The following is a 13,424-nucleotide window of genomic DNA, read 5'->3' as shown; positions in this document are numbered from 1 at the left end:
TACCGTATGCCAAGTCAGGCTCGGGCGTGCTGTGCCAGATTTCATTGTTGGAACGGAGACTATGACTGGAGGTATTTTTGGTTTTCTTAAGAGGTTGTGTTTAGCGTCAGGTTTTTGACGGCGAGATTTTCAAAAAATTACTTAAGTGGTGTTCAGCGGAGAACATTGCACAATGATGTATGTGACGTTTTATTGCCGGAACCAATGTACAGGACAATATGCTCCGGAGGCCCAGGCAGAGATGTCCTGAAACGGGTGAAAAAAATGCGCGTACCACCGGGAACAAAAAATTTCTTCTTCAAGCTTCACACCGGGACTCTGTCTGTAAAATCTTTCCAAGAAAAAAAGGGGTTTTACCTACCTTGGGGATCCCACCGCCTTATATGTAAACAACCAGAAACCATCAACCACATTTTCTTGCACTGTTGGGAAGGGGTATATTTTTGGGACGTCCTTCAAAGGACCATCAAAAAAGAATTACCATTGGATCCATATGGAATCCGATTCCTGCCTACAGCAAGAGAAGATGGCATGCCGTTTGATTTAGTAATGCTCGCGGGCCTCCATAGCATATGGCGCTCCCGAATGGCAGGCTTTCATTGCTACCCGGATGCGCGATGCGCGGCCTGCGCGATTGTATTTCCGTGAGACAATGCACAAGTTCATCGAGGTGCTGAAAACACAAGCATCTCCCCCTGAGTGGCTTTCAAAGCTCGAACCTTTGACGGAACTCAGGGAATTTTAAACTGACAAGCCTGCCCCTCTGAGGGCTGTAGGCTACGTTTTTGTACTTTCGGTGTCTACCCGTGTATGTTTTTTGTTGTATTCTGTCGAAGCCCGGCAATAAAGAAAAAAAAAATGGCAGTCGTGGCCGAGTGGATTCCACTTCCGGCCACCGACCGTGACGGACGTGAAATGACGAGCTCCGTTGGAGCAGCTTCAGCGGCCATGCCCGGCCGCGGAAACAGGTCTTTTGCTTCTGCTTTGTCGTCAGGATCTGTGTACCAGGTTGTATTGCCGAGTCTGCCTACCGGGGGTTTTGTTGTGAAAGAGCACAGAACACCGTATTTTTGCACGCTGATGGCAGGGGCCGCCCATACCGGATGGAAGATTTTCGTGATGCGCTCGCTCAGCTATCACCATTGCCGGAAGTGGTCGCCCTAGGCGCGTATCGCATGAATCATGTCTGGGCGGTCACTTTCAAAGACGACGAAACGCTGAAGAAGCTTGTTAGTGCCGGCGAGCTGAATGTGAAAAGTGCCCGGTGTCTTGTGATCGACGCCGCTAACCAGGATGTACGAATGAAGCTGCACTGGCTTCTTCACAGTGCTCCGGACGAAGAGGTGCGGCTTGCTTTCGCACCATTTGGAAAGGTGACGGACGTGTCGAGGGAGCGGTGGCGCGTGCACGGGGTGTGTGACAAGGGCTCGACGACGAGGCTCGTGAATTTGAGGTTGAACGCCGGCGTGAAGCTGGACGACGTGCCCCATCAAGTGAGGTTCGCTGGCGAGCTGGCACTCGTGGTCGTCCCGGGTAGGGCTCCGCTCTGCCTCCGATGCCGGGGCACAGGACATGTCCGCTGTGAGTGCCGGATCCCACGGTGCGGTTCCTGCCGTCGGTTCGGGCATGAGGAAGAGCAGTGCGCTCGTACTTACGCCAACGTCACCGGGCGGGTGAGCAGCGAGGACAGCTCGGAGCTGTTCATGGACGAAGCCGACGCGGAGGAAGCATCGAAAGCGGCAAGTGAGCCAGCGGCGCAAGAACCCACGTTGACGCCTCCCCGGGCGGATCAACCAGAGCGGCCACCCAATGTCGTCCAAGCGTCCGGACAGCTGGTTGTAGCTCCCGTGGATCTTACACCAGTCTCTGGCACGCCGAGGGGTGCGACAGAGACACCTGTGGGCTCTTCGGAGAGCGTCACCCAACCTTCGGCGGAACCCATGGACGTTCTGTCAGCCGCAACCAACAGCGCGGCCGGAAAACGTACGCACACTGAGGCCGGCTGCAGTGCGCCTCAACTGGACGCCAGCGGTAGCGACGAGTCTCCGGCCAAAGCGCCAGGTATGAGGCGTTCGACCTTAAAGCCGCGGTCAAACGCGCCGGTTGACTCACGGCAGGCGGGTAAACCGCCTCCATAGACTTTTTTTTTCGGTCGCTGAGCTTGCCTTGGGGTGTGGAGGGGGGGGGGGGGTTCATATGTGTAACATGAAGGTAGATACAATAGAATAAGGCACCCTTTGTTTTCGAAATGGCAGCTAACCTACGTGAAGTGCTACGTGCAGTCACCTTAAACGTTAGATGCTTCGGAGCGAGAAGGCGACAGTGCCAGCTCAGTCGGCTTCTTCTTGAGAACGACCTTCACGTAACTGCAATCCAGGAAACGAAAATTGAAAGCCAAGAAGCGACTGACCGATTGGTGTCTACCTTTCGTGCGCACTTTGATGTGTGCGTGTGTCATTCTGTCGGGGCCTCAGGTGGTTGCATTGTCTTTATTAGAAACAACAAAAGCATAACTACGCAGTCGCCCCTTTGGTGTTCATATCGCCCACGTTCCGACAAGAAAACTGCGCCATGCGTTGGTAAATGTCAAAGACCCCCTTCCCAAAGAAAAATATCCAGGCGTAGTGTACAAGGTTCCTTGTTCCGACTGTGACTACGCATACATTGGCGAAACCGGAAATTTCGAGAGGCGGCTAAAAGAACATAGTAACGATGTACGTAACAAAAAAGTGGATTCAAATGCTATCGCCGAGCACGCAGTACCTACAGGCCATGACATCGACTGGGGTCGGGCACACGTGCTTTCAACGGAAAAGAAGCTATACCCTCGCCTGCACTTGGAATCATTAATCATCCAAACTACTAGTCACACCCTCAACCGCAACGATGGAAATCTTAACCCAATCTACGCACGCTCCCTGCGCCCTCTTTTCAAGCATATGTAATGCCACTGAGCTGCTTGCTTCATTTCAATGTGAACAAGGCTCCCGTACGGGAGCCGAAACGTCTGTTTTTGTTTTTTGTTTTCTTTGGTCGGCGCTTCTTCTTCAACATGTTTGTCCCCGACCAGACGAGTTTTCGTCGAACTCTCGACTTCATCAATCTTCGCCGGGCGTACGGCCAACCCATCGTCACAAGCATCCGCCAGTACGTGTCCCTGATCACCCGCATCTCTTTGTTCAAAGGCCTTATTCAGTTCAACCTGACATGCAAGTCCTTTTCTGTTATTCCACGGTCCCTCCGTTTGATCCGTCCAGTCTGCACACGCTTTGGTCTGAGCGTTGTCGCCAAAGCCGAACGATCACTCCTTCAGGCCAGGATACTGGAATGCAAAGATAAGCTAAGAGTTCTAGAAAACGAGGCATTCTTCACTCGATGTCGCTTGGAATCACTCTACCCTACCCTGAAGAATTTGCCAGCATTCAACTGCACGCCAATCACAAGGCAGCTGTACAGTCCCGGTGTGCTGAACTTGCACACAAAAACAAATTGCATCGCCTTCTTCCGCAACGCCCAAAAACTGAAAAAGCTACGCCCACAACCGTCGTCAAAAACTTCTCCTCGTACAAACCTAGCAGCGCTGAAATTTCTGTTTCAAACCTTGGCCTCAATTTCAACACTGGACCTACTCTTGACCCCAAAAAACTTGTGTGTGCTGTGGAAAACGCGGTGAATCAGGTGGAAGCGTCGCGCCGCGATGAAGCAAGAACTCGCGCAGTCAGCGTCCTTTCCAAGTATCGCCCAGGACAACACCTGGCCCCGCTTACCACAGAACAGCAAAAAAGCCGTGAAGAGCCTGCGAGACAACAAAGACCTCGTTATACTCCCCGCTGATAAAGGAAACAGCAGAGTTCTCTTGAACCGAACTGACTACATAAGCAGAATGGAAAGCCTCCTGGAAGATGAAAGCACCTTCTCCCGTCTTGACAAGGACCCAACCTCGAAAGTTCAGCGCGACTTGCAGAAACTTCTTTCAGACGTCTTTCGTTTCGTTCCCCCGACCTACAAGTCACTCTACTTCACTCTGCTGTGCACCAACGGCTCAGCCCCTGCTCTCTACGGTCTACCGAAGGTGCACATGCCCATGCGCCCCATCGTAGACTACAGTCGGTCCCCTCTTCACAGTCTATCCAGCTACCTCCATCGTATCCTCTCTCCTCTTGTCGGCCTTGGCTCAACGCACGTTCGCAACTCGACTGATTTCATCAAGAAGGTAAGCGACATAGCTCCGGACGATGACGAGCTCATGGTCTCGTTTGACGTTAAGTCGCTTTTCACATGCGTTCCTGTCGACCTGGCCGTACAAGTCTGCTCTGCTTCTCTCGAAGCTGACAAGTCTCTACCTAAACGAACCCACATTGAAGTTCTGGATCTCCGTAGGCTCCTGCAGTTCTGCCTGGATAATACTTATTTTGTCTTCCAAGGATGCTTTTACCGTCAACTCAGGGCACACCAATGGGTGCCTCTATATCAGTGACCGTTGCTTGCTAACCTCTGTATGGAATCCGTCGAGCGCCGTGCCCTTGAAACGTTTGCATCACCTCCTAGAATTTTCCTGAGATATGTTGACGACTGCTCTTGCCTGATTCGTAATTCTGACTTAGCCGCCTTCTCGCACCATTTGAATTCTATAGAACGAGCAATATACTTCACTACCAAAGAAGAAGCGAATGGTGCGTTGCCCTTTCTGGATGTATTGATAAGGCGGGACAGCAATAAGCTCAGTTTCAGCGTTTATAGAAAACCGACCCACACCGGAAGATAACTTTAATTCGGTTCACCCTGCTACACAGAAGAAATCAGTCGCTATGTCCTTGTTCAAACGATCGCAACGCATCTGCAGCTCCCTTGAAGTCCAGACCATTGATTTTCAAACTGTACGACAAGAACTTTCAAGCAACAACTACCCGACCTCATTTGTGCAATCTGTGAAAAAACAGTTATGTCGCCCAGCAAGCGATACTCCTCTGTCACCCTTGAAACGTGCTGCCGTGCCCTATGCTCCCGGACTAAGCGAGGCTTTAGCACGCATCATGCGCACCTTTGGTGTTCATATCGCCCACGTTCCGACTAGAAAACTGCGCCATGCGTTGGTAAATGTCAAAGACCCCCTTCCCAAAGAAAAATATCCAGGCGTAGTGTACAAGGTTCCTTGTTCCGACTGTGACTACGCATACATTGGCGAAACCGGAAATTTCGATAGGCGGCTAAAAGAACATAGTATCGATGTACGTAACAAAAAAGTGGATTCAAATGCTATCGCCGAGCACGCAGTATCTACAGGCCGCGGCATCGACTGGGGTCGGGCACACGTGCTTTCAACGGAAAAGAAGCTATACCCTCGCCTGCACTTGGAATCATTGATCATTCAAACTACTAGTCACACCCTCAACCGCAACGATGGAAATCTTAACCCAATCTACGCACGCTCCCTGCGCCCTCTTTTCAAGCATATGTAATGCCACTGAGCTGCTTGCTTCATTTCAGTGTGAACAAGGCTCCCGTACGGGAGCCGAAACGTCTGTTTTTGTTTTTGTTTTCTTTGGTCGGCGCTCCTTCTTCGTCAAAAAGTGATTAGAGCGAGGGCCAAAACGCTCTGGGCAGGCGAAGCGCCGACAAAACGAGCCCTAGCCGACGAAAAAAAAGGCACGCATGCAGCGAGGAAGTTAAGCAGATCATGTACAATAATGAGGTAACAAATGAAAAAGAAAAAAATCTACGCAGCCTTTAAAGACTATTTTCAGGAGTTGTTTGCTTTCAAGAGAGTAACAAAAAATGATTTTGAGCAGGATTTTTTTGCACTGGATGCCGAGGCTTGAAGATGATGTTAAGGAGCGCCTCGAAGAACCTATCACTATTGGGGAGGTCAAATGCGCAATCGATGACCTGGCAGTTGGAAAATCACCCGGACCTGATGGCCTCAGAGCAGCTTTTTACAAAGCCTATAAGAGCACGCTTGGTCAAGTCCTGAAAGCATTCGCTGAGGTTTATGAAACGAGGCGCGCCCCTCCTTCGTTCCGCACGCCACACAGTGTGCTCATCCCAAAAACAGATGACCCACAGATGAGATTGTCGGTGGGGTCTTATCGTCCGATAAGCCTCACCAACGTCTATTACAAAATTTTCATGCAGATACTGGCGAAACGATTGCAAATTTAACTGTTGTAAAACTAGTTGTCGGACCGCACCAAACCTGCGGAATTAAAGGACGGACGATTGCCACCAATATTCATGTCGCTCAAAATGTCTTAGAGTGCTGTGAAGCTTCATCAGGCCGCATTGCCATGATTCAGCTTGACCTGGCGAAAGCGTTCGATCGTGTATCGCGTGACATACTTTTCTGCATACTTGAACACTTAAATGTCAGTGATGTAATAGCCGAAGGCGTGAAGATGACGTATGCTGACTGTACCACACGTGTCATGGTGAACGGTGACCTCACGGAACCTGTACATGCACATTCTTCAATGCGGCAGTGGTGTCCGCTCTCGCCCCTACTTTTCGCCCTTAATCTTGAACCGTTCTGCCCGGCGCTTTTAAAAATCAATAGGATTGTCGGCTACAGGCTAGAGTCAACAGAAGCGAAAGTAATTGCTTACGCTGATGATATTGCTGTGTTTTTCTCCGATAGAGACAGTGTCCGAGAAGTCGTTGCCGTTGCAGAAAAATATTGCAGACAGACCGGTAGTAAAATAAACTGGGATAAGAGTTCCGGTTTTTGGCATGGAAACTGGGATTCCACGCCTGAGTTTTTTGCCAAATGCAGTGGTCGGTGGTGCCACGGAAATATTTGGGCGTGCCCCTTGACAGTTACCGAGAACCAGAGCCTTACTGGAATGAGCAAACGAATCGGGCATAAGAAAAAGGGAATGGATGGCAGGGCAGGCAATTGTAAGTCTTTTCACGTGCCACTGTCTGCAACATCTTTCTGGTCTCCAAAATTTGTTATTTTATGAGCATTTTGTTCATGTCGAGAGTCAATGTGCAGAAAATTCACCGTGTGTTTGCTGTTTTCATTTGGGCTTCAACGTGGGAGAAGTCCAGTCGATGCAATTAGTCCCGCCCTGTGAAAAGCGGGGGCCTTGGCCTGGCACATTTATTTCTACGCCAGGTTGTGTCGCGATTTATGTACCTACGTGACTAAAATCATGCCTTTATGCGGACCGTCATGCAACTTCGCCTATGGAAACATATCCCAGATTTCAAAGTGTCGACTGCTCAAGGATGTGTATGTGCAGTTACTGGGTACTCGCGCGAGGTTTTGTTTGCATACCAACTTTTGCACGTGCGATTTTCGATGGAGTATCTTGCGACGGTGTCTAGGAAAAAACTATACAAAGACCTAGTTGACACACTAATGTCAATACCCCTGTACCGCGCACCATTCCTTGGAGGTCCTGGGCATGATGTTCTGAAGAGAGTGAAAAAGATGCCCGTTAAACCATCTCTTAAAACCTTTTTCTTCAAATTGCACACAGGGACACTTCATGTGAAAACTTGGCTTGAAGAAAAGGGAATATATCTGCCGTGGACAACAAATTGTTCGCTCTGTAAGAAGCCGGAAACCCTAGAACAGGTTTTTATAGACTGCTGGGACCCAATATTTCACTGGGATGTCCTCCAGCATACTATTAAAAAAGAACTCCCCATAAATCTGTATGGAATAAGGTTTCTACCAAGAGAAAACAGAGGAGGTATAACTTAAGACCTAATAATGCTCTTGGGTTTTCACAGTTTGTGGAGAACGAGAATGAAGGTGCGGCACGCAGACGTAAACATGCGATCTGTGCAAGAAAGTTTTATAGAGTGTGCAGTGTATATGAGAGAAGTATATCCGGCTCAGCCCAATCCGCCTGACTGGATTAGCCTTTTTGATGATTTGGCCGCTTTAAGGAAATTTTAGCCGATTCACGGCAGCTGGAGAAAAGCTGACGTGATTTATTTCTTCGTGTTGTGCTTCTGTGTTGTGTTGAAAATCAGGCAATAAAGAAAAAAAAGCAGTCGTGGCCGAGTGCTTAAGGCGATGGACTTTAAGGTCATTGGGGTCTCCCCGCACTGGTTCGAATCCTGTAGACTGCGAGAAAGGCTAACTGTTGTATTTTATTTTGGCCCCTCTCGCACCGTTGAAGGGGAGGTGACGAGTGAGCGTATTCTGTATCGCAGTCGTGGCCGAGGGGTTAAGGTGTTGGGCTTGACATCCATTGGGGTCTCCCCGCACACGTTCGAATCCTGTCGACTGCGGGAAAGGGATTTTATTTTGGCCCCTCTCGCACCGTTGAAGGGGAGGTGACGAGTGAGTGTATTCTGCATCGCAGTCTTGGCCGAGGGGTTAAGGTGTTGGGCTTGACATTCATTGGGGTCTCGCTGCACACGTTCGAATCCTGTCGACTGCGGGAAAGGTATTTTATTTTGGCCCCTCTCGCACCGTTGAAGGGGAGGTGACGAGTGAGTGTATTCTCTATCGCTGTCGTGGCCGAGGGGTTCGTGCGCATGAAAGTCCACTGGCTTTTGCACAGTGTTCCTGACGACGACGTGAAGCTCGCCTTCGCGGCATTTGGCAAGGTGACTGACGTTGCCCGCGAGCGGTGGCGAGTGCAGGGTATGGCAGACAAAGGCTCCACTACAAGGCTCGTCACCCTGAAGCTGAAACCGGGAGTGAAGCTCGACGTCATTCCGCACCAGGTGAGCTGGCTCTCGTGGTCGTGCCGGGCAGGGCTCCGCTCTGCCTTCGCTGCCGTGGCTTGGGCCACATACGCCGGGAGTGCCGCATACCGCGGTGCGGTGCTTGTCGACGGTTCGGCCACGAGGACAGCCAGTGCGAGCGTACCTACGCAAAAGTCACCGGGTCCGTTAACACTCAGGACGCTTCAGCCTTGCTCATGGACGCGGCGGATATGGAAGAGACGTCTGCCGCTACGACTGCGACAGCGGCGGGCGAGACGAATGCCGTGGAGGCATCGCAACAGGAGAAAATTGTTGCTGAGGAGGGCGTAACCATACGTGAACCAGCGCCTCGCCAGGACGCAGGGCCGAGGTCGGAGGGCGAGGTGAAATCCCCAGTCGCTACTGGGGCTCCTTCCATTCCTCCTGACCCTGTGAGCATGGACATGTCTTCCGGGGCGGCTAACCTAGCGGCGGGAAATTGCCCGCACGACGACGGTGAGAGCACGGCGCTTCAACAGGACGGCAATGGCGGAGACGAGCCGCCGTCCAAAGCCGCAGGTATGAGGCGGCCGAACACTGCGTCCGAAACACGGCAGGCGGGGAAACCGCCTCCGTAGTTTCATGCCTAGAGCCCGTTCTGGGGTCTGGGGATTTTTTTTTTAGGCGTGGCGCGAAGGCAGACACCATAAAATAAGGCGTTTTTTTTTCTCGATATGGCTCTCATTTTAACTGAAGCACTGCGTGTAGCCACTTTAAACGTGCGAGGCCTTGCAGCAAGAAGGCGACAATGCCAGCTCAGTCGCCTTCTTCTAGACAACGATCTGCACGTAGTTGCAATACAAGAAACTAAAATTGAAAGCCAAGAAGCTACAGAATGTATGGTGTCCGTTTTTCGTACGCACTTTGAAGTATGTGTGTGTCATTCTGTAGGTGCCTCTGGCGGCTGCGTACTTTTTCTTCGCAATAATTTCGGTATTACGGTGTAGTCACTTTTCTCGTGTGATAGCGGCCGTCTTCTTGTCGTTGATTTTTTGTACTCTGGCGTTGAGTTCCGAGTTATTTGTGTGTATGCACCAAATGCGGAGTCCGAGCGAAGAGTGTTTTTTGACCGCTTTGAGACATACCTAAACTGTGACAAAGTACTAATCCTACTGGGTGACTTCAACTGCGTCTGTCAGGCTACCGATCGTGCAAGAAGTTCGTTTGTGAGAGATAGGAGTGCTGATGTCTTGAACGAATTGGTCCATGGCCATAATTTAGAAAATATTGGAAGTGTTTTCACCAATGGCCCTTGTACATGGTATACCCATTTTCAGGGCAATAGCCATGCCCGATTGGACAGAGTGTATGTGTCGGCAGAACGTTTTTCACTATGCACATTGTATGATGTCAGACCTGTGGCTTTCAGTGACCACGCCCTAGTGATTACAACCTTTGGCAGGCAGCAAAGCAAAAAGCGGTTTAATTGGCATTTATGGAAATTAAATAATAAGTTGTTGGAGGACGAAGGATTCGCTAAGGAAGTAAAGCAAGAACTAGAGAAGCTAATTACAGCGCAACCGTCGAACTTCGCTGCAGAGTGGGAGGAGTTTAAGCAAAGGGTAAAAATAAGAGCTATTGAAAAAGGTACGCAGTTGAAATATGCCGAGAAACAAAAGGAAGCAGAGCTTCGTGAACAGCTTGAATACCTCACGTGTATAGAAAGCGCACAACCAGGCACATGCTTTAATGAAATCAGGGATGTCAAAGCCCAGCTGGAAAAAATGGACGCCGATAAGTATACTGCGGCAGTTATTCGGGCGCGAACTGAGCAGCTATGGGCAGGGGAAACACCAACAAAACGAGCGATATCCGATGAAAAAAAGATACTCGTGCCGAAAGCAAATACGAAAAATAAACACTGGGGCAGGGGTTTCGGCAGACAGTGGCGTAATCAAGGAAACAATCTGTGATCACTATTTTGGCCGCTCTCGCACCGTTGAAGGGGATGTGACGAGTGAGTGTATTCTGTATCGCAGTCGTGGCCGAGGGGTTAAAGTGTTGAGCTTCACATCCATTCGGGTCTCCCCGCACACGTTCGAATCCTGTCGACTGCGGGAAAGGTATTTTATTTTGGCCCCTCTCGCACCGTTGAAGGGGAGGTGACGAGTGAGTGTATTCTGTATCGCAGTCGTGGCCGAGGGGTTAAGGTGTTGGGCTTCACATCCCTTGGGGTCTCCCCGCACACGTTCGAATCCTGTCGACTGCGGGAAAGGTATTTTATTTTGGCCCCTCTCGCACCGTTGAAGGGGAGGTGACGAGTGAGTGTATTCTGTATCGCAGTCGTGGCCGAGGCATTCTACTTCCGGCCATCGAGCGTGACGAACGCAGGATCATGAGCTCCGCCGGAGCGGCGACAGCGGCCCTTGCTGGCCGCGGAAACAGGATCGAGGAAAACGACGATACGGACTATCAGGTTATCTTGCCACAGCTGCCTACCGGACGTGTGGTTTTAAACACACTTTTTCTGCACGGCGATGTTCGTGTTAGGCCCTTTCGGGTCGAGGATTTTCGTGATGCGCTGGCCCAGGCTGGTACGCTCCCTGACGTGGTGGCTTTGGGGGCGTACAAAATCAGCCACGTTTGGGCTGTGACTTTCAAGACCGCTGAAGGAGCCAAGAGGCTTCTCGCCTTCAAGGAGCTCAAAGTGAAAGGGCGGCGATGTCTTATCATCGATCCGGAAGACCAACAAGTCAAGCTACGGCTCCACTGGATGCTGGAAGGCGTGGCCGACGAAGACATCCGGACGGCTTTTGCTGCGTTCGGGAAGGTAACAGAAGTTACACGGGAACGGTGGCGCGTCCAAGGCGTCCTCGACAAGGGATCTACCACACGAACTGTGCTCCTAAAACTGAAACCTGGTTTGAAGGTCGACGATCTGCCTCACCAGATACGTGTCGCCGGGGAGCTGGCCCTTGTTGTGGCGCCGGGGCGACCGATGCAGTGCTTGCGCTGTCATGGCACGGGCCACGTTCGGCGAGAGTGTAAAGTGCCCCGGTGTTCGAAATGCAGGAGTTACGGCCACGCCGACAGCGACTGCGTCCGCACATACGCAGTGGCAACCGGGCTGGCAATGGGAGTCGACACGACGGAGCATATTACGGATGTCGCCGAGACAGAAGAGGCGGCAAAGGGAACCGACGTGACGACGAAACCGGCGGTGACGACGCAGTCTTCGGGGCACTCGAGCGGCGACGGAAACACGGCCAGCGGCGGTGGGAAGGAACCGGGGACGCTAATTCCTGCTGGGACAAATGAAGGGTCATCCAGCGACGGGACCAGTCATCCGGCTAAAAATGTCGACCAACCACCGACCAGCGAGGAACAGATGAACCAGAGCGGCGCCCGTGTGACGACCGTCGCCGCCCCAGCCAAGCGACCTCACGACCCGATCGACAACGAAGGGGACAAGCCCGCAGATGGCGGCGTTGAGGAGCCGCCAGCGAAAACAGGCCAGTCCAGGCGACCAACACTCAGGCCAACGCCCAACCTTGCGGCAGGCAAGCAGGTCGCCGAGAAGGCGCCTCCACTGCTTCCGCAGCAAAACCAGGCATCCGCTCCTGACGGCTCCGGTGGTGGCAACGGCGTCTAGCTTCGGGCTAGACGTGAAAGGTGAGCACGGTGCTCTCGGCGTCTTGACACGTTTTTAGGCTTCTGCAACCTCCTTGACTTTTGCAACGCTTAATGTCAGAGGTTTTGCCGCTAAGAGGAAGCAGAGCCAAGTGCACCGCATTTTAACAGATCAAAATATCGATCTGCTTGCTATTCAGGAAACGAAAGTGGAAGGGGAACTAGACACCGAGAGTATCGTGCAACGTTTTACGTCAAGATTCTATGCGGTCGTGAGCCATGCCGTCGGCACATCTGCCGGATGCATTGTGTTTATAAAAAAGCTGCCTAGCCTCGAGGTGCAGGCGTACACATCGTGCCCTTCGGGTCGTTGTGTAGTAGTGGATTTTGCTTTCGCCTGCTCTGAATGGCGAGTAATTTGCGTTTACGCACCTAACGTGGGCGAGGATAGGGTAGCTTTTTTTTGAGAGCATTCAGCGTTTCTTACGCACAGAAAAACACCTGATATTGTTGGGAGATTTTAATTGTGTCTTGAGCGCGGCTGACAAAACCAGCACGCGGTCCCACCGAAATGAAAGCACCGAACTTCTGCGTCGCTTGATCGATAAGTTTGCATTGGAGGACGTGACTGAATGTGTGGTATACAAGCGCGGCATGATGTTCACGCACTTCCAACGAAGTAGCCATGCCCGCCTTGATAGAATATATGTATCGGTCGACCTGTCGCCAAAGTGTCACAGCTACGATGTTGTTCCTGCAACTTTCTCGGACCACTGCTTGGTGAAATGTAGCATAGGCGCGGTAAAACGTAAAAACTCTTTCCAGTGGGACCTCTGGAAATTCAACAATAAGCTTCTGGAAGACGAAATTTTCACCGGGTTTGCGGCACAGGAAATTAATAAAATAACCGTTAATGGCAATCGGGCAGCTGGTGAAGAATGGGAAAGTTGGAAACAGCAGATAAAAGTGTATGCAATAGAGAGGGCCAGCTGCATACGTTTTCAAGAAAGGTTAAGCGAGGCACATTTGAAGTCCTTACTGGACAAGTTATTAGCTCAGAAATGCAAGGCACCGGGTGTTTTCAGTGAAGACGTCCGAAAAACCAAACAAAAGCTAGAAGCGATAGAGGAAGAGCGATATCGCGGCGCACT

The 13,424-nt window shown here is 51.2% G+C and overlaps 1 protein-coding gene across 1 annotated transcript; it reads left to right on the top strand.

The window, feature by feature from the left end:
• Nucleotides 1-11,038: 11,038 nt before the first annotated feature.
• LOC144123708 (uncharacterized) lies at nucleotides 11,039-12,295 on the top strand. The gene has a single exon (XM_077656486.1). The coding sequence runs from the start codon at nucleotides 11,039-11,041 to the stop codon at nucleotides 12,293-12,295; it is 1,257 nt and encodes a 418-aa protein (XP_077512612.1).
• Nucleotides 12,296-13,424: the final 1,129 nt, after the last annotated feature.

Source organism: Amblyomma americanum, chromosome 3, assembly GCF_052857255.1.
Source record: "Amblyomma americanum isolate KBUSLIRL-KWMA chromosome 3, ASM5285725v1, whole genome shotgun sequence".
NCBI lineage: Eukaryota > Metazoa > Arthropoda > Arachnida > Ixodida > Ixodidae > Amblyomma > Amblyomma americanum.
Note: the sequence above shows the minus strand (reverse complement) of the source record. Positions and strands in the feature narration are given on the sequence as shown.

Coding starts and splice junctions, on each gene's coding strand:
- LOC144123708 (XM_077656486.1), top strand. CDS start 11,039: ATGAGCTCCGCCGGAGCGGCGACAGCGGCCCTTGCTGGCCGCGGAAAC.